The 21,807-nt window shown below is 41.8% G+C and overlaps 1 protein-coding gene across 2 annotated transcripts in view; it reads left to right on the forward strand.

The window, feature by feature from the left end:
* SCLY (selenocysteine lyase) overlaps positions 1-21,807 on the forward strand; it is a 30,807-nt gene that overhangs the window by 4,647 nt on the left and 4,353 nt on the right. The window contains exons 4-11 of one of the 2 annotated variants that reach the window (XM_060240862.1): positions 1,039-1,219; positions 2,152-2,279; positions 2,919-3,083; positions 5,236-5,342; positions 5,964-6,000; positions 7,036-7,119; positions 9,351-9,453; positions 14,935-15,010. In XM_060240862.1, the coding sequence (XP_060096845.1) occupies positions 1,039-1,219; positions 2,152-2,279; positions 2,919-3,083; positions 5,236-5,342; positions 5,964-6,000; positions 7,036-7,119; positions 9,351-9,453; positions 14,935-15,010 (881 nt within the window). The remainder of the gene's footprint in view (positions 1-1,038; positions 1,220-2,151; positions 2,280-2,918; positions 3,084-5,235; positions 5,343-5,963; positions 6,001-7,035; positions 7,120-9,350; positions 9,454-14,934; positions 15,011-21,807) is intronic. The other variant, XM_060240863.1, reaches the window with a different exon arrangement.

Below are 21,807 nucleotides of genomic sequence, written 5' to 3' on the forward strand. Positions count from 1 at the left end.
TGTTGGTCTGCAGTAGAACAGCTAGATTTAAGTCCAGTAGCACCTCTGAGCACCTTATAGATTGATTCTGTTAATTATTATAGATCTGCCTTTGAGACCGAACCAAGAGTTCACTTGATTGATAGACTAGTGCATTGCCCTCCAAGGACTATATTTTCAAAATTGGATTTGAAGCAGGCCTGTAGCCACAGTGGGGTAGGGTGTGCTATTAACCTCCATGCCCCATAACTTCATCTACCCAGTAATCCAAATTTTAAAAATGATTTAAATTGTGCTGCAGTGCAGTGTGCCTTGCTGGCATCCTGCCCCTGCTGTGCCTGCCGGATGCAAGAGATTCCTGGAAAGAACTTTTGCAAGGGGTGAAAACAATGGCAGCAGTAAGAGACCGAGGCGGCTGGTGCCGTCCTTTCCCTGCTAGTCCCCAGGGATGCCCAAATGCGCAGATGCATTTCTTCCATAGAGTTAGCAAGGAAATCATATAGAAAGAATTCCGGTTCCCAGTCCACAAATTGTGATTTTCATTTCCCCTGCACCGCGCACCAGGAATTCCTGCAGGCAGCTTTTCCTTTTCGTCTTTTCCAAATCTGACCATTTTTACAATGATGGGAGTTTTGCTTCCTGTCTGTCTCTGTTGAAGGCTGGAAGGAGCAGGTAAAAATAGATGTGCATTTGGCAGCCCTGGGAATGGCATTCATTTGAAAGGGATGGCTCTGCTTGTAGCTGTCACTCATGATAGGAGTGCAGGACAGCAGTGAAGCCTGGGTCTCAAGGGGGTAGGGGTAGGTAGGCCACACTCCAGCATTGCTCCAGATTCTCCCCACCTTGGCCATCACCTGCTCTGGCACTGGAGGAAGCTGAGACAGCTGGGGTGGTGAGGGAGAGGCACACTGCAGACAGGCAGCATAGCAGACTCCTTGCCCATCTCCTGCTCTAGCACCTGCCCTCCAACTTATTTAAATGCCCCCAAAGGAAAAAAATCCTGACAATGCCCCTGATTTGAAGTAACCAATAGGATCTGTATCCTGCCCTTTTCTGCAGGCAAATAACTTGGTGATCCACACTGCAATGAAGTATTTTAGAGAAGGCAACAAGCAGAGACATAATGGGCTAAGAGATCAAAAGAAAACTTGGGGGACATATCCACATTTAATTGTGTCTTCTGTTGAACATGACTCAGTCCTCCTCCCCGTGGAGCACTTGGTGAAAGAACATGAGGCTGGTGAGTATCAGCCACTGTATTTTTGTATTTGTATATGTGTGTGCGTGTATGTGAGTGTGTGTGCACATGTGAGATACAAAATGAAATAGGACTGTGGTAAAATAGTAAAAGAAAACAAGATAAACATATTAAGAGAGATGCCTAACAAAAACTTCAGCTTCCCAAAATGACACAGACACATTAAATATGAAAGGAAAGAGCAGTCTCTGAGTCTTCTTGAAATGGCATATGCTCAGGATCTGCTGGAGTATGACTGGTGATTGATTTCATAGTTCATCACTGGATACCAACCTAGTCCAAGATTGGATCACAAAATAATTCTCAGGGCCAGATTTTAATGAACAGGAAGGTGTATGTGGAAGAAGGTGTACGTTCCCATATTTCAAACAAAAATAGAAAATGGGACAATAAGCTATGAAGATCTTGCCCTCTTTCCTCCTTCACACACATGATTTTCCCTTCCGTCTTCTCTCTTGCTGAGCAGCATCTATATCAGTTTTCTTCTTATATGTTTGCCTATGGCTGTCCTGCCACACACACACACACACTCCTAACTGGGCATGAATTACTTAGCTATTCTCCTTTTTTTTGCTTGAATGAGGATCCTCCTTGATCCACTCACTCCCCTAGCCTCCTTCCCAGTCCACAATCAGTGCCTAACTGTATCTTCTTCAACTGTCAGTTCCTAACTGTCATTCCTTAACTGACACTCTCAACAGCATTCCATTTGAACAACCTGTCACTCAAAAGTTCTCAGACTCTGTTAGGCATTAACTCTTGACAGTCCATCACCTAAGTATATGAACATTAATTTTCCATCATGCTGGTTTTAAAAGAATATATTTATTACACATCTTCTGAAACTACTCCCCAAAGTAGTGTGATTCATGCAATGAACTATGGCATTAGCTTGTTTGCACTCTAATTTGCAGAAGCCACTTTTGTCCCAGTGTCCAAAGCAACTGGGCAGGTGGAAGTAGATGATGTCATTGCAGCAGTCCGTCCAACCACATGTCTGGTTTCTATTATGCTGGCTAATAATGAGACTGGAGTTGTCATGGTGAGTTGCTCCTTTAGTTAGTATTGCCCACATGTTCAAGGGGAAGGGGTTTAGTTTTCTGTATGTGACAACACTATAGTGAGCAGTCCTAAGCATGTCCACTCAGAATCCTTAGGCTATTCGGTGGAGCTTATTCCCAGGGAAGAATTTTTAAAATGGAATTGTTAATATCAAATATGCATCAGAGAAATTTCACTGGTCTTTCTTCTCTCTCCTTTTCCCTCTGTATTACCGGTAACTGTTCCCCCTTCTCATTATTCCTTTTCATGAGGTTAACTAGTCATGTATCCTATAATCTTTCAGTCAGCCCTATATTAGTTTTTAATGACTAAATGTGTTAAAGTATGCACACAAAATGAAACAGAAATAAGACTAGAAAAATAGAAAATAGACAAAATATCAGATCAAGATCGAAATGTCTTCAACAATTCTAATCTTATTAGGGATTGGGATGATAATTGAAATTTGAAATAGACTCTTTGGCTCAAGGATATGGAAGCTATAATGTGCAAAGCAGCCTGAAGTGGTCACTTGTTCATGTAAGATATTCTATAGTGGCATCAAATACCAAACCTGAAAGGCAGTAAGTAGTGTTTTTGTCAGTACGAAGCTCCCTGACTGTGTTTGTTTTCTCATCAGCCTATCTCAGAACTCAGTAAGCAGATTCAAGCTCTCAACCAGAGGAGAGGGGCATCTGGTCTGCCACGAATCTTGATACACACAGATGCAGCCCAGATGATAGGAAAGGGTCAAGTGAACGTGCAGGACCTGGGAGTGGATTATCTCACCATTGTAGGACACAAGGTATGGCTGTCTTCTCTTTAGACATCTCTGTATGTTGTATAAGAGATGGCCACATATCTAGGTCAGCCATGACTATCCCATTACTTACTGAGCTGGGAGCTTGTTCTCTACCTGTAGAGTGTTTGTGTATCTTGGATAGTCAATGTGGAGAGGAGAATAAAGAATGTCTTAAAGAGATTAATATGCCAAACTGGAAACTGGCAATAATCCATTTACGTAATTCTCACTCATGCAGTTCTGAATATGCTGGATTGCAGGCAGTGGTGCAGGGCTACATTTGCTCCTTATGTATTGGAAGAGTTCAGTGTGCTATCTCCAACTCATATGATATTAGAGTTTTTCTCTTCTCAAGAAGATGTCTAAAGATTTGTTGGGAGTTGTACAAGTTTTTGTTTGAATTTCTCTTTCACTGCTTCTTAACCTTACAAGTACAGAGTTTTCAATATGTACAGACACTGCAGAGAACAAACAATATAACTATCTCACTTTGTCTTCTTCTGAATTCAAAAAATCAAGTGCATTGGTTCTTAAATGTTGATCAACTGAGTACTACTATTCTGGTTTCTTGGTTCTTTGCTGACTACTTTATCTTGTAGATCTCCTGGCCACCATGTGGTTTCCATTTTGGAAGCTGATTGGAAGGTTTTTTCATATGGTCTCAGAAATGGTCTCAGAAATGTAAAACTGAAATGAACAGTGGTGTCTTTATAGATACCTTGGTGACACAGAGTATGCACAGAAATAGCAATTTCTTCCTGGCTCTGCTAGCAATGCCTCCCCTTTCATCCTTCATGTCTAATAGAGCTACATTTGCAGGTAGAAGGTTCTGAATCTTTAGTTATTCATTTTAACTGCAAACTTGATGGATCTATGCTAATCAATAGGGCCGTAAAAAGAGGCCACCGCAGATAAGGCTGAAGGTTAAATATGTTCAGAGGTTTTCCCAAATATTCAGGAAAATATAAGTCTGTAAATTTAGAAAAAGACATGCATGCCCATGACTCGGTGAACTTGATCATTTTCCCTCAAAGAAGAACAGAAGGTTGAGGGCAGTTAAATATCAGTAGAAAAATAGGGAAACCAAGGTAATAGTGATGGTGGGAATTGTATGAGGCATGCATCTTCCAACCATAATTCCCATCCCTAGTTTTGAGGGCTGTCTGCTTTCATGGCCTGTGAAGCCTTTAAAAGTAAGAGTTCTGAGGAAGAGGATTAAATAAGATTGGGGAACAACAAAAGTCCTCTAGCCATAATTAACATTTCCCCCCATCAAGGACTCTTTTAGCTGTAAAATGAATAGAGTCCTTATCGGCTTAAAGTAAACTGGAATGTGGAGGGATGAAAAGAGGGTTAGGAATGAGCACCATAAGGCAGGCACCTCCTGAGCCCAATTTCTGCTCCAAACTCCCCCATGCAGGGTAGAAAAAGGGGAGGTAAAAAATACCCCTCTCTCATCTGCAGTACTCTGGTTTGGGGTTTGATATACAGATTACTTTTAGGATTTGTTCAGCAGGAAACTTTTCATGTGCACTCATGCTGTTGTGCTGTGGGTGAGAGAATTATCCCAACTTTTAAACATCATAATTTTGTGGCATACCTAAAAGGTCATTAATTAAAGATTAATTCATTTGTGTTTAATGCACATAAGAATTTCCCCACTAGATGGTGCTGAATGTTCAAGATTTTTGTACTGTGTTGGAGCATGATATGGCTGAACAATATTCCATTACAGCTTTCTCTTATTCTCTGCCAGGAGTTCGGAGAGGTTTGGTAAAACTGAAAATGTAATTATTAAACTAATTGTGGCATCCAAAAGTATGTTTATTGTGTGGTTTTAAATATTCCAAGTTGGAGGACAACAGGTGAGGGAAATATGTGGACCTGTCCATTGTATAATGTATATAGAAGACAGTGAAAAGTGGTCAGTGGCACAGTGTATAGGATCCATCTATTTTTTTCTCTTTGTTTTCCTTTAGCAGCAACCAAGTTTTTTTTCTCTCTCTCTAAGCATTTATTTTCACTTCTCCACTCTGGGTGAGAGTTCATTTTATGGCCCATGTTAGTTTTACTTTTGTTTTTCTCTCTCATGTTAGGATCACTACTTAGTACTTGTTTGGGGTCCCAAGATATCTTTTGTAATTTATTGTTGTAGTTTTATGGCCCACGGATCGGAGCTCTGTATGTGCGAGGACCTGGTACTTCCACCCCTCTCTATCCCATGCTGTTTGGAGGTGGACAGGAATGTAATTTTCGTCCTGGGTAAGATGACTATACTGTGGGTGGGCCTAAAGCGATTGAGAGGCCAGTACTGGAATCTGTGAGCAAAGTATCTTTTTTCTGCTGAGATTGAGGAGCTGCAAAATAAGGCAGTAAAAAGAAAACATATTAATCACTTCAAAAATATTTTCCTCATGTTTGTACACTGGGTATTCACAGGAAAGTAATTGAAAGGCTCATCTGTGCAAAATTGGTATTGCTTAGTTCATTAGCCACATTCTGTACAGTACAGAGGGTTAAGGATATCCAGGTGGGTAGTATGCCAAGACTGTTCAGAAAACTATCACTCATTGAAAATGTATGTAGCCTTCTTATTAGTAGGCAGTGTAATGTTTGAAGGTTGCCATAGATTTTAAATAATTCTCTATTGGTTTTTGGAGCTGGTTTAGAGAAGATCCCCTCTTTTATTGCCAATATCAGAACTTTTTGGTTAACAAGATCAGGCTTCTTTTTCCACAGAATAACTTTCTCCACCTTTCTCAGTGTTTGAATTAGGATAACTGTCCAAATAGGTATAGTACCTGTGCAGCATATATTGTGCTGGGTAAGATGACTATACTGTGGGTGGGCCTAAAGCCACCTGTTGTTTTTTTTCTGTTCTAGGACTGAGAATACACCGATGATTGCTGGTCTTGGTAAGGTGAGCTAACCAGTAATACTAAGAGGAGTACAGATGAAATGCTGATTAGAACTTTGTTGTACAAATTGCATTCCTTCACAAAAAAAGGAGAAGCAAACTATCTTCTTATAGCAAAACAATCTTCAAACTTAGACCCGATGTTGCTGTCGTATTTATTTAACAGCTGAAGCAGCACAAAATAATCCAGGTTATCTGGGATTTCCCCTGGCAGTGGTAGTGCTCTCATGCCAAAATAAGGGCAGAGTCTTATGTTGTGTTACTTTGATTGACATGAGGAGTAAGAGCTTCCAATATGCATTACTTGCATGCCTGTGCAGCGCAGAACAGTGATGGGGGAAATGGCTTATAGCAAATGCAAGGGGTTTCCCATCATTATGGGTCCAGTTGTTGAGAGCTGGATGAAAGGTCAGAAGCTGTGATTCTAGGAGGATTGAGAGCAACTGGAGAAACTGTACAATAATTGCAGTTATACAAGCAACTTTTCAGGAACAAGATGGGGATACCACACTGGTTGGTAAATATAGGAGGGGAGGGGAATAGTGCTCTAAACAGTTCCGAGCTGTGCAATGGCTTGTGGAGAACATAAGCAGATTTTCTTGCCTCTGAGAGTGCAGCACAGATGTATGTGTACTGGGCTTTCTTTCAGCTGATATGAACATATGAAGCTGCCTTATACTGAATCAGACCCCTGGTCCATCAAAGTCTGTATTGTCTTCTCAGACTGGCAGCTGCTCTCCAGGGTCTCAAGCTGAGGATTTTCACACCTATTTGCCTGGACCCTTTTTTTGGAAATGCCAGGGATTGAACCTGGGACCTTCTGCTTCCCAAGCAGATGATCTACCACTGAGCCACCGTTCCTCCCGGTGATGGTTCCTTTGGGTGTGAATGGGAGGTTAACAGTGCTCTCCTGCCTGTTCCAGCACTACCTCTGGTATCTATCACCTGCTTTATTTTCTAAGGACATTCTCCAGTTTTCTCCAGTTTTTAAAATCGTGTTTACTGCACCAAGAAACATTTGTAGTTTTTATTTTGCAGGCAGCAGAACTGGTGAACAAGCACTGTGAAACATATGAGGCTCACATGAGGAAAATCCGGAACTACCTGGAAGAGAGGCTTAAAGTGAGCACACTAACATCCCTCAATTTTCAGCCGTTGTGTGGGGAAAGGAGATAGTTTTCCTGAAACTATGTTGTGCTAGTTATTTATGCAGCTATTTATAACTGGCTTTTCTCCCCAGTGGGGACTCAGAACAGCTTACAACACCGTTCTCCTCATAACAACCACTCTGTGATGTAGCTTAATCTGACCCAAGTTCACTCAGCGAGCTTCCATGAAAGACTGAGGATTTGAACCTGGGTCTCCCAGCTCCTAGTCTGATCATTGTAACTCTCTGGAGTGTGTTTACACATATTAGAACAAGAAAGCATTTTCACCCTGTTAGGAGAGACTGCGAAAGTTGAATTCAAATAGAGATGAGGAGATAGACAAACTCTGCAGAAGAGTGGAAATAGAAACGAGCACCAGGATTCTCTGTTTCCCTGTCACCACCACCATGAATGCAGAGGTATTTGCATTTGGCCACAGAGTGCTTACATAGGACCATCATGTGTACTCTCCTCTGTCAGCTACAGTTTCTTTGACTCTCCCCCCCAACATGTCACCAATGGGTTTATTTTACTGAAAATAATTACGGTTGTGCTATTACATTTGTTGCCACAATCTATTCACTCCACTGAATTCCCGTTTTTCATTTTTAAAAGTCTCTAGTCCTTTTCATTGTTGAGAAACACCTTTCCTCTTGTAGGCCACAATGAAAAGTGCTCGTGGCTTACTTTTTAAAAATTGAAAACTGGGAATTCTGAGGAGCTGGTAGAGTATGGTGATACATAGGTAGCAATTACCACCCTCTGATGATATGGAGGAACATGATGGGCACAGGAAGCAAGAAATATGGTGTCAGTGTGGGTAGGACCTTCTAAAATGTACATCTTCCCACCCAACCAAAACAAAAGGAGGAAGCCATGAAAACAAACCTGAACCAGAAGCTACAAAGCTCATGGCCGCAATTACTAAACATTCAAAGTATGACACTAGTGTATTGTTATTATTCCATCAAATGTGCAATTAAATAGACAATTATACAGAAGGTAACAACTCACATATCAAAAATATCACGACTTGACTTCAAGGAATTTATTCCCTCTGCTGCTGGGGTTTCAATAGCCTCTTAAAGGAGAAGAGTTCCAATGACAAGATGATTCATAAAGTCCACAGTCCAAAATATAAACCTTCATATACAGACTCCCATCTCTTTCGAAATTTCTTGTGGACCATGAACTAAGTCTGCTGATGTCCCCAAAGTGACAACAGGTCGCTAGCTGAGATCAGCCATTTCATGTGTTGCTTCTTCAGGTAACAGGACAGAAAGATGTGAGTCAATCACCATCTGTCAGATGTACAAAAACATTCTGAAAACATTTGCTCTACAATTTGTATGCCTTAAACAAATCTCAAGATATCACTATCATATGTCATCATTTAGATATAAAATCAACTTACCCATTCATAAGAACATCTTAATCACAATGAGCCACAAACAAAGCTGGCTTTTCAAGACATTCAGAAAGACTGTCAGAAAACCTCACATTCTAAATACTCTTGATTATATACAGCTGTGGCATGCATAAAACCCCTAGTCATATACTAGGACACTGAAATTCATAATGTATGGTCCAAATGCAAATACAAACTTCTGGACATCTTTAAATTGCAATGAAGTTACAGACGCACATCATATTATTCAAACTGACAGTACAGAATAAATAAAAGCAGTATTCCCATCCAGTCAGCTTGCTAAGTCACTTGGGCTTCACTGTTTTGGAAAAATTGTACCAAAGCAAGTTACAGCAAGAACATAGTGAGAAAGAGAGACGTATGGAGAATGGATGATGAGGAGAAAAATCTGTGTGTGGATATAGCCATATAGTGAAAGGTTGGGATGGGAAGAACAGCAAATCATTGCATTGGCCCAAGCTTCTGTTTACTTTACTGGGGCAAATGCAAGTCATGGAAAGCTACTGGGATAATTTCTTGAACATGCTCTTCTTCAGGTCTCTTGCTGATGAAATGCTATTTCTTTGAATGATCATTTTGGTCTATGGTAGCTAGCGCAATGTAGCCATAACATAGGAGTAGCCTTTGCTTATGTGCCAGCAAGACTTACACTCGAATAATTCACATCCAGAATAATTTCAATATCACATGGCTTACACCCAAAATAATTAGATCTGGGTTGGTGTGGGGGCATCAGTAATTAAAGACATGTTAAAGTCTTTCTCTTAATATTCCAGACTGTGTTCGAAGAACAAGGAATCCATTTCAACTGTCAGCTGAAAGGCTCTAGGCGACTCTGCAACACCAGTAATTTTTCTATACTGGGTTCAGGATTACAAGGTAACCCACTATGGCTCTAAACTTGTACCATCCCTAGAATCACAGAATCATATTTGGAAGGGTCATCTAGTCCAACCGCCTGCACAATGCAGGAAGTTCACAGATACCTTTCTGTATGGCTACTGTCAGACACATGAGGAGTAAAACAGTTTGAATTTAAATGTATTAATTTGTTCCGATTTTATTGTTTTATTATTTGTTGTAAGCCGCCCTGAGCCACTTGTGGGAAGGGCGGGATATAAGTTACGGAATAAATAAATAAATATCCAACACAAAATGGATGCTAGTTTTGCTTGTACATTTCAGAGAGCTCTGAGAGAGAGCAGAGTAAGTGCTATAAGGGTGAGGTTTGGCTTTCTAAGCAGCTGGGGAAGTTGCTGAGAATTTCTGAGTTTGTGTGACTGCTGATAATTCTGAGTTTGTGTTTGCTGGGGAACTGCTGTCTGTTTGGTTTGAGTGGGCTGAAGGTGATTGTTGCTGATTGATTAGGAGTGGCTGTGTTCCCCACCCTCTTTGCATTATTAAGCTGAGGGGGCTGTGTAAGGACCAGGAATCCAGATTCCTATTTTTCCTTGTGTTCCCAATAAGGTAAGTTGACCCTCCAGAAGGGAAGTTACAAAAACAACAGGATTTAAAAGGGGACTGTATATTTTTTTAAAAAGCTATCATGAAGGTAGAATGCCAGCAGTGAGGTGGGGGCTTTCCAGTGTTTTGTCACATGTATGACTATCTGTCCACAGGACAGAAGTCTTGGGTGTGTTCTCGATGCAAGGAGCTCCTGGTCCTCAGGGAACGAGTTCATACCCTTGAGGCCGAGGTGACTGACCTGGAGAAGCAGAGACAGTCAGGCACTCGGGGAAGACTCTCGGGGGCATATTAGATGAGCCCCACTCTGAACATGGCAGCCCTGTTGCTTCCAGGGAGCATAAGGCGAGAGGGAACAGGGCACCGTGCTGAGGATAAGGGGAATGTGCCCTCAGAAGGGACCTCTTCTTCAGTTGGTGAGCGGGTATCCTTACGCACCAAGGAACTATCCCTGGGCAGGGAGAGGGGGGGGGGTCTTGGTAGTTGGTGACTCGATCCTTAGGCAAGTAGACAGCTGGGTGACAAAACCGCGTACTGACCGTATGGTGACTTGCCTGCCTGGTGTGAAGGTGGCGGACATTACACGTGTAGTAGATAGGCTGATAGACAGTGCTGGGGAGGAGCCAGTGGTCGTGGTGCATGTTGGCACCAACGATGTGGGGAAATGCAGTTGTGAGGTCCTGGAGGAAAAAGTTAGGCTGCTAGGCAGAAGACTTAAGGCCAGGACCTCCAAGGTAGCCTTCTCAGAAGTGCTACCTGTTCCACGTGCAGGGCAGGAGAGACAGGCACAAATTAGAAGTCTCAATGTGTGGATGAGACGATGGTGAAGGGAGGAAGGGTTTAAGTTTGGGATGCTTTCTGGAACAAGCGGGAGCTGTACAAAAGAGACGCTCTCCACTTGTCCCAGAAGGAACCAGGCTGCTGGCGCTTAAAATCAAAAAGGTGGCAGAGCAGTTTTTAAACTAAATCTTGGGGGAAAGCCGACAGGAGATGAAATGTCTCTGTTTTGGGAGGACTCATCTCAAAGAGATGAAGGGTTAGCTGTAACTTTTCTACTCAGAGTTGTCCACTGAGATGGTGACAAACAGTATGGACTGTCTGCCAAAGTCTCAAGGCAGCAGGAGGAAGGTTACGGGCCTAGCTTGCCTGGGAAAATATAGATGTTTGTATACAAATGCTGGAAGTGTTTGAAGTAAAATTGGTGAGTTGGAATGTTTAGTGTTGGGAGAAAACATAGACATTGTGGAAATTTCAGAAACTTGGTGGAATTAGGAGAAACAGTGGGACACAGTGATTTCTGGATATGTTATATCGGAAGGATAGGGAGGGAAGGGTTGGAGGTGGGGTGGCTCTGTATGTCAGAGAGGGTATACAGTCCAGTAAGACTGAGGTCAGAGAATTAGATTCCCTTCTAGAAATGCTTTGGGTTGAAATAGAGGGCCCAAAAGGAAATTTAACTATGGGAGTTTGTTATCGCCCACCAAATCAAAAGATAGAGGACGATTATAATATGATGGAAAGATTAAAGATAGCGACTAAATGTAAAAACTGTGTCGTAATAGGTGATTTTAGCTACCCACAGACTGATTGGGTCAATATGTGTTCTGGTTGAGAGAAAGAGATTGAGTTTCTAGATGCTCTCAGTGACTGTGCTATGGAGCAGATGGTCTCATAACCTACCAGGGGTGGGGCGATCCTGGATTTGGTCCTAAGTAATGCCAAGACTTGGTGAGAGATGTAAAAGTGATCGCACCGCTTGGGAGCAGTGACCATAACATTATTGATTTCACCATTTGTATAAATAGAGTGTTGCCCCAAAAGACCAGCACAACCACGTTTAACTTTAAAAGGGGTAAATTCTTTGAGATGAGGAGGCATGTGAAAAGGTAAATACAGTCAAAACCCTTGGGGAAGCTTGGAGGCTATTTAAAACTACAATCCTAGAACCTCAGATAAAATATATACCACAAGTTAGGAAAGGCACAAACAGGTATAAGAAAAGGCCTGCATGGTTAACAAACAAAGTAATGGAAGCTGTAAAAGGTAAGAAGGACTAATTTAAGCGGTGGAAAGCTAGTCCAAGTGAGATTAATAAAAGGGAACACAGGCTGTGGCTAATCAAATGCAAGACTGTGATCAGGCAGGCAAAAATGGACTATGAGGAGCATACTGCAAAAAACATAAAGACCAACAATAAAAATTTCTTCAAATATATTAGAAGCAGGAAACCAGCCAGGGAGGCAGTGGGACCCTTGGATGACCAAGGGGTCAAAGGATTACTGAAGGAGGATAGGGAAATGGCTGAGAAGCTGAATGCATTTTTTGCTTCCGTCTTCACTGTGGAAGAAGAGAAATGTTTGTCTGCTCCAGAACCACTTATTTTGGTAGGGGTGTTGAAAAACCTGAGTCAGATTGAGGTGACAAGAGAGGAGGTCCTACAACTGATAGACGAATTAAAATCTAATAAGTCACCAGGTCCGGATGACATACATCCAAGAGTTCTGAAAGAACTCAAAGTTGAACTTGTGGATCGCCTGACAAAAATATGTAATCTTTCATTGAAATCTGCCTCCGTTCCTGAGGACTGGAAGGTAGCAAATCTTTAAAATCTTTAAAAACGGTTCCAGAGGAGATCCGGGAAATTACAGGCCAGTCAGTCTGACTTCAATACCGGGAAAGTTGGTAGAAACCATTATCAAGGACAGAATGAGTAGGCACATTGATGAACACGAGTTATTGCGGAAGACTCAGCATGGGTTCTGTAAGGGAAGATCTTGCCTCACTAACCTGTTACAGTTCTTTGAGGGGTGAACAAACATGTGGACAAAGGAGACCCAATAGATGTTGTTTACCTTGACTTCCAGAAAGCTTTTTATAAAGTTCCTCATCAAAGCTCCTTAGTAAGCTCGATAGTCATGGAGTAAAAGGACAGGTCCTCTTGTGGATCAAAAACTGGCTAATTAATAGGAAGCAGAGAGTGAGTATAAATGGGCAGTCTTCGCAGTGGATGATGGTAAGCAGTGGGGTGCCGCAGGGCTCAGTACTGGGTCCCATGCTCTTTAACTTGTTCATAAATGATTTGGAGTTGGGAGTAAGCTGTGAAGTGGCCAAGTTTGCAGATGACACTAAATTGTTCAGTGTGGTGAGAACCAAAGAGGATTGTGAGGCACTCCAAAGGGATCTGTTGAGGCTGGGTGAGTGGGCGTCAACGTGGCAGATGAGGTTCAATGTGGCCAAGTGCAAAGTAATGCACATTGGGGCCAAGAATCCCAGCTACAAATACAAGTTGATGGGGTGTGAACTGACAGAGACTGACCAAGAGAGAGATCTTGGGGTCGTGGTAGATAACTCACTGAAAATGTCAAGACAGTGTGCGATTGCAATAAAAAAGGCCAACGCCATGCTGGAAATTATTAGGAAGGGAATTGAAAACAAATCAGCCAGTATCATAATGCCCCTGTATAAATCGATGGTGCGGTCTCATTTGGAATACTGTGTGCAATTCTGGTCACCGCACCTCCAAAAGGATATAATAGCATTGGGGAAAAGTCCAGAAAAGGGCAACTAGAATGATTAAGGGTTTGGAACACTTTCCCTATGAAGAAAGATGGCTTGGGGGCTCTTTAGCTTGGAGAAATGTTGACTGCGGGGTGACATGATAGAGGTTTACAAGTTTATGCATGGTATGGAGAAAGTAGAGAAAGAAGTACTTTTCTCCCTTTCTCACAATACAAGAACTCGTGGGCATTCAATGAAATTGCTGTGCAGTCTGGTTAAAACGGATAAAAGGAAGTACTTCTTCACTCAAAGGGTGATTAACATGTGGAATTCACTGCCACAGGAGGTGGTGGCTGCTACAGGCATAGCCAGCTTCAAGAGGGGGTTAGATAAGAATATGGAGCAGAGGCCCATCAGTGGCTATTAGTGACTGTGTGTGTGTGTATATATATATTGGCCACTGTGTGACAGAGTGTTGGACTGGATGGGCCATTGGCCTGATCCAACATGGTTTCTCTTATGTTCTTACGTTCTGTTTGTTGTTGCTTGATTTTAAACTGTTTTATTTATTATGGATTTTATTAATATGTCATTACTCGCAGAGACCTGCAGTAGGAGGGGAGGGGTGGAGGAGTAAAACATCCAAATAATAAATTATACATTTTTAAATTTTAATTTGAGGCAAATAATTCCCCCAGGGGCTATTTCAGCTTGTGCAAATGATGGGGGTGGCAGAAGCTCCCCCCCACCACCACACCACAGACCTGAGCAGGATCAGGCACCAAGACTTTTAAAAAGAAGTTCCCTGCAGTTGCTCAGTGGTTGGGGGAAAGTAAGTGTGGTCGGGGGTCCCCAGCCCTAACTTGTTGAAATATATCATGTAGTTTGGCCATCTTATCTACCTGAAACAGGTTGCTTGCTCTGTTACCTAAAAGAATGTTCATCTCCTAGAAGAATACTGAGAAGCTTAAATGAATGTAATATTTTATAAATGCATAAAGTGTGAACTTCTTATGTGAAATGAGAATGTAACTCGAAAGCTTACATTTTGAGCTTGTGTTTTGAATTTCTTAGTATGAATTCTAATTTTGAAAAAACCTCCATACTGATTCCAAGTAACCAGACTTTTGCCATTAAAGTCCAATTTGTCCTTACATTTAAATTTGGGCTTTTCAACTGTAAATGTATGATAACAATTGAACTTTTAATACAAGCATTTCTTACTTTCACACCAGTAAGAAGCCAGTCCTGCCAATGTGTGTATGGGATGTTGTGCTGGGCAGGTTGGTTTAGTTATGTATCTTGGCTGCTGGTTGTTGAACTGTAGGTTGTTAATGCACCAGAGTCCTTGCATCTCTTCTAAGATGAGTGAGAATCTCTGCCTTGACTTCACTGTAGGTCGACTGTTGCTGTCTCGGTGCAAGACTCTCCTTGCCAGTGTTGGTGCTGCATGCCACTCTGAGAAGGGTGACCGGTAAGGAATCATGTTGATGAAACTAGGAATGTTGTGTTGGAGGAAAGAAGTCCAAGACTGAAGGGAAAAGGATATAGCAGCTGTGAAAGCAATTAGTTTAGGATTTCAGCCTCAGATTCATAAATTGACTAAAAGCTGTTAAGAGTATCCTGAAAACAGCATCAGTATAATACTGTTGTATTAAGACTTACCATATTACCACAAAGCTATGGATGCTTGCACTCTGCTGGCCCACTTGGACTCAGTTGCTGAGTAGCATGAGGCAGAAACATTGTGACAGTAATACTCACCCCTTAGATCTCTCCTACCCAGTGTTCCCTCTAAGCAGCAGTGTCTCGTGAGCAAAAATTCTACTTTGTGAGCTGCTGGCATTAAAGTTGTGAGCTACTGCATAAATTAGTGTGCTCTGGGATCATCCTTCCTGAGCTAAGACAAAAATGTGTGAGCTGGAAGCTAAAAATCTGTGAGCTATCTCACGCTAACTCTTCTTAGAGGGAACACTGTTCCTACCACCATAACATTTGCATAGTTCTGTCTGGAAAAAAAAATCTCTCTCATTACAAGACTAGGATGTACTGTAAGCCAGAGTCTGGTCATATCGATTTTTACATTCCCTTACACAATCTCCAAGACAGGAATGAGCAACACGTGAAGGAATATTAGGATAGGGAATTGCTGCCATTGTATTTATGTCCCACATTATCACCAGCTTTCAGGGAGCAGAACTCGTATAAGTTAAGTAGGGATGTGCATTTGGATACACCTGAGCCAAAAATATACATGAAAAGTACTCTATTGGTATTTTTGGGTACATCCCAAAGATATCCAGCATTTTTCAGAAAACTGAAAAAAATTCTGAAAATTATTCAGATATATTCAAGAGCTTCTGGCTGGATCATGAGCCAGCATTGGTTTTTGCTTTTCTTTTTTTTTGTTGATGTGCCTTGAGTTTCTATGGGTTTCCCTCTGCTCTTGTCAGTTTCAAACTAATCAGTGTCAATAGGCCCCGCCTTTGTCAGGGTTCTTTTGTGTTCCCATTTTATTACACAGAGCTTGCAAAAATCCCACCCCCTCTCCGGGCTTGGATTTGTTGTGACTTTGGGATCAGTCTTTTCAAGCTTGCAATGCCAGTGACACTGGGTTCTGCTGGGCATTCTGTGAATTGTAACTGGTTGTGCTGGTCTTGCAAAATCCCCCCTCCTTGCTTGGATTTCTTGTGACTCTGTGCTTTGAGGTCAGTCCTTTTACGCTTGCAGTGCCACAGTGACACTGCATTCCGCTGGGCATGCTGTACACTGACATAGTTCTGTTGGTCTTGCAATCTCTCCTTGCTTGGATTTTGATTCTGTGCTTCACATCAGTCCTGTGGATCTGGCTTTGCCACAATGGCACTGGATTCTGCTGGGCACTCTGTATATTGCAGTGGTTCTGCCCCCCACCTTCAGTTTCTACTGCAGAGATTCTCTGGGACTTTAATTCTAGTGCTGGTCTTCTGCTGCCATTGGTTTTTTGCTCATTTCCCACTGTTTGCAATGGAGGCACCTTTTTTGTGGGCTCATAGAATCAGACTCCCTGGTCCAATCTTTTTCAAACTTGGGGATTCTTCTGAGGAGAAACACCAGCAGCTATGCTGCAAATTTGGTCCCTCTACCTCAGAAAACAGCCCCTCGGGCTCCTGTAGAGAACTGGTTTACACAAACTTCTTACTCCTCCTGAGCTGCTTTTAGCTCAGTCTTCTGGGACTTGAAGCAAGATACTTTCAGACTGGCCAGTGAATTAGGTGATCAGCTAAATACCTAGGATTAGAATGTCATAAAGTGCTTTCACTTTGAAAAAAGGCTGCAGTGTAGTGTGACAGATCAAGTGTCCCAGCAGTGACTTGCTCCCCTGCTGTTATGTGCTGCTTATCACAAACAGTGGGACAAGAAGTGAGAAATATGAATGTCCACTCCCTGGCTTTGTGCATCTGGCCTTGGCAGATTTTCCCTGAATGGCTAGATTCCAATATTATGTAGAACTGTGAAAGTTTCAATAAATATTTAACTTGAAATACAACTATCATAGAATAATTTTTTTTAAAAAAAATCTCATTGAACACATAGATGCTGCAAGTTTGTTACCTGGGGAACTCTAGAGCCACATCTATAATCATAACCTAACAGGAACTTAGCACTCCTGCTCAAAGGTCTGCCCCAGAAAAAGTATGTATCTTTTGTGAGTACACAGGGGTCAGCCCCCAGAATGGTAAACATTAAGTCAGAATTGATACTGTATTTTTTCCCAGTATATCTGAAAGAAAAATGTAACCAGTTGTTTAAAATGGAATACCCTGAGATACGCTGCTCCAAGCAGAGCTGGCTGCAGTGTCAGTAAAGAGGCAGGTTTCTTCAGGGCTGTGGCAATTCATGTTTGTGGGCATTTCTTCAGCAGAAGGGTCTCACGGGTAATATTTACAGAGGGCCATTAAGATGCTTAGTGGAGCCTCAGGTGTGAGGCTGCTTCAGCAACACAGGGAGCTTATTGTCAGCAGTGGATAGATTGTTCTAGGGAAAAAAACCCATTGATCTGGACCCAGAATAAGGGAGTAAAAGGAAAATGAGAACAATTTCTCCCATTTCACAAGTGAAATACATATAATGAAGATGTCATAAGAAAAGTAGAGGAGAGTGTCTCAGTAGCTCATGGCAGTGACATCTTCCTCTTCCTTCCTTGTTCCTAAGCGGCTTGACTTGGCAGCAAAATCGAAAGTAACTCTGGTTAGAGCAGCCCTGCATTCTTATCTAGTGAACTGCCCCTAGTAACTCTACTTAAAGAGTCAATGTTAGGACTCAAGGTCTGTGACCTAGATGGTGGCCAACACTGCATGCTTTTCAGATTATGTGAAAGGTAAGGAATTTGAGGAGGGATCAGCCACATGGTGGCCAGGAGATCCTGAGCTAAGCCAGACAAAGCAGCCTTGGCACAGATGCACCAGGCCAGAGGCCCCCTCTGTCAGCTCAGTCATGGCACTTAAGAGTGAGCTAGGTGGATGGACAGTGTACAGGTAGAAGCCCTAAACAGTCCCTGGAACCCAACACAAGGTACACACAAACAATGTTAAATTCTTTGTACCAAGAACTTGCAGAAAGGGAAGGTGTCACAGAAGATTATGACAACCCTGCCTACTTCCTTGCCCACAGTTTGGGGGTGATGACTGTGTTCCCAGTTTTGGTTAACTGAGATAAGAACACACAGCTAATCCAGACTGGTCTCAGTCATGCAAACCAAACCAATCTTTTCCACCACCAGCATATGATTTAAGAAGGAAATTGTATTTCTTGTAAATCTGGCATTGCACAAGGTTGGAGTGGTTCATTGAGAACCTTCACCATCCTCATGGGGTACAGACTGGAGGTACAGCAAACTCCCGAACATCTCATTGTTGGTCTCTCACAAAAAAACGCTCCTCACACTGGCAGACCTTCCTAACATGTTTAGTACTCCAATGCAATTAGGGCCCATAAGAGTAGCCAAAAATAGATGCCCACAACAATACAAACTTCATTGCCATCACATATCAGCCACTTCATTACAGGATGAAATGGGGGGATGGGCACCACCTTGCCTGGGGGTGGGCTAGGAAAGCTGGTATGCATTTCCTATGGTCTGGCGTCAGTGAGGAGAGTGCGTTTTGTCTTTTGACCTCGCTGAGGTGCAGGGACAGCTTTGACATCCTAATGTATCATGCAACCCACGATCTAGCATGTCCCCTGACCCAGTAAGGAACACACGAGAAGTCCTGTGAGGAAGAAAAGCAAACAAAAAGGTTTATTAATAAACTGGAAGAACTGGCTCCAAGGAATGAAAGCCCTCCGAAAACCCAAGAATTCTTCAAAGAATACAGGAATAACATGGGGTCTTATACCCTTTGTGACCTAAACAAATTATACAAAACATACATTATTGGATAAACAGGTAACAAGATCATTTGACCTGGTAGAAGTCCATTGGACAATCCCAAATTAAATCACACCACAACCCACAGACCTTGAGGCCTAACATTGACTCTTTATTAGGGGCAGTTTATAGATAAGAATGCAGGGATGCTCTAACCAGAGTTACTTTCGATTTTGCTGCCAAGTCAAGCCGCTTAGGAACAAAGACACATAGTGAGAATAAATGCATTTGTATATTCTAATATTATTCTAAATACTATAAAGATAGTATAAAGGGGTATCAAAACTAATACATTCCACACTAACCTAGAGCATCTAAAATCCTTGGACCAGCCCTATTGTTTTAAATTACTGGTTTTATTGATTCTATGTGTACCTTTTGTTGTACATTGCCTAGAGCCCAGCATTGGCTGGGATGAGGTGATTCAATAATAATAATAATAATAATAATAATAATGTTTGAGGAATGCTGGAGAAATTCATTAGACTTTCAAATCTCTGTGTTCAGGAATGGGATGCAGGTTATTTTCAAACATGTTATTTTCTGTGAACTTTTTTGTGTATGTTTCTCAGGTCCACTCCTTCTCTTTAAGACACAGGGCAACAAAAAAGGCTGAGTAGGTTGACGTTAAATCCAACGAAGACAGAGGTCCTTTGCCTGGGTCGTGGCAGTCTGGAAAGGGAAATCCCCCTTCCAGGTTTTGACGGTGCACCATTGAAAGTGGCACACAAGGTCAAGAGCTTGGGGATTCTACTGGAGCCTTCCTTGTCAATGGAGGCCCAGATAGCAGCCACTGCCAAATCCGCTTTTTTTCATCTTAGGCGGGTGAGGCAGTTGGCCCCCGTCCTAGAGCGTCATGACTTGGCAACAGTGATACATGCAATGGTCACCTCGAGATTGGATTACTGTAGGGGGAACCACGCATGCGTCAAATCGGTTAAGACGCTCCCAGAACGTACTCCCGGAGAAATTTGTTATTAAGCCATCGAAGAAGAGAGATAAACTTCTGAAAACAGTTTGAAATATTTGTGAAAGGAAGCAAGACCTGGAGGGCATCAATCAGAGTGAGTCTTTGGAAGTGTGATTTCTTATCATCTCTTTACTTTCCGCTCCCTGGGAGGAGGCCAGAAAGCGAGAAGAGAACATGGCGACTAAAAAGGAGCTGAAGGATTTAACACAGCTCATTGCTTCTTCAGAACAGAATGTAAGGGGCGATATTAAAGCTCTTAAAACAGACCTGAGACAGATGGCTATAGAAATTAAGAACATAAAAAAGGTGGCTGATAAGGCAGCCAAAAAAGCTCAAGTTAATGAAGACAAAATTAAAGAGCTAACGAGCAAATTAGCGTTTGTAAGCGATCGTCAAAGGAGAAGAAACATTCGCTTATCAGGCATCCCTGAAGAGATTACACAGAAAGACCTTGAATCAAAACTACTGGAATGGCTTGAGCGATATGATTTAAGGATACAAACGGAAGATATAGAAAGAGTACACAGATCTCTCCGCCCCAAGCCAAGCCTGGGAGCAAAGCCAAGGGATGTTATTATGGCTTTTGCAAGAGAGAAAATAAGGGACAATATTTATAAATGTTTGAAACTTCAGAAGGATTTACAGTTTGATGATAATAAAGTTATAGTAAGACAGGACCTCTCTCCAGAGACACTCCAGCAAAGAGCAATACTAAGACCTTATACGCAAAGTCTTGTTGAAAATGGAATATTATTTTCATGGGGCTACCCGGCAGTGATTTTGGTTTTTAAAGAAGGCAAGCTGCTACGAGCTAAAAATCCAGAAGAGGCAAGAAAAATGTTGGAGAGATTGGGAATCAACATGAGGCCGTTAGAACCAGGAAATGTGGAGGAGCAAGAAGACGAGCAACAGGAACCTTGTGAGAACACTTCAAGTAGCAGTGAAGAAGAAGGAGAGTCGAGTCAGACACTGCAAAGCAAGCCAAAGCGTTTGAGAAAAGACACTGGGGGCTCTTAGTAATGAGAGTCTCCAAGGAAATTTAATATTGCTTTCAATTTACTTTAAAAAAATCTTTTTTTTTTTTTTTGGAATAAGATGGCTTATAGAGAAATATTGAAATGAGTTATATTAATTAGATAGGGAGGAAGGGAAAGGAACGTGGACCCCAACTTAGCAACGAAGAGGTCAGGAGGTTATGCCACCTGTACACCCTTTGAGGGTTCTTCTTCGGGGAGGGGGAAGGGGAAAGGTAGTGACCATCAAAGTAAGAGAGGATAGAAATGAGCACATATGTATGAAATTTACAAAGGAAAATGGTTGAGACAATTAAAATATTATCTTTAAATATAAATGGGTTGGCTTCAGATTTAAAAAGGTATAGATTGAAAAATATGCTAAAAAAACAGGGAATAGATATAGTGTGTCTCCAGGAGACCCATAAAGGTAAAAAAGATAAAAAACCCCTACTAAACTCTACACTATGGGAAACAAGGGTGGAAGCAAGAGGAACTAGGAAGGCAAGAGGGGTAGCGATACTTACACATTCTAGCTTGAAGTTAGAAGTACTGGATCAAATATCTGATTTAGAGGGAAGATATGTTTTTTTGAAATTTAAGTTGAATAGTAGGAAGTTTACAATAGCATCTATCTATGCCCCAAATATGGGTCAGGTAAGCTTCTTAAATAAGGTATTCCAGAAATTGCAGAACTTATATGAAGGGGATGTGGTAGTGGCAGGGGATATGAATTATGATTTTAAGAAAAGTAAAACCTTGAAATTTAAGAAATGGAAATTGAAAGATGTGTTCACATATGAAGGGAACAATTCTCAACCTACATATTTCTCTAATAGATTTAAGACTTTTTCATATATAGATTATATTTTAGTAAA

This window comes from Heteronotia binoei, chromosome 6 (assembly GCF_032191835.1).
Source record: "Heteronotia binoei isolate CCM8104 ecotype False Entrance Well chromosome 6, APGP_CSIRO_Hbin_v1, whole genome shotgun sequence".
NCBI classification, from domain to species: Eukaryota; Metazoa; Chordata; class Lepidosauria; order Squamata; family Gekkonidae; genus Heteronotia; species Heteronotia binoei.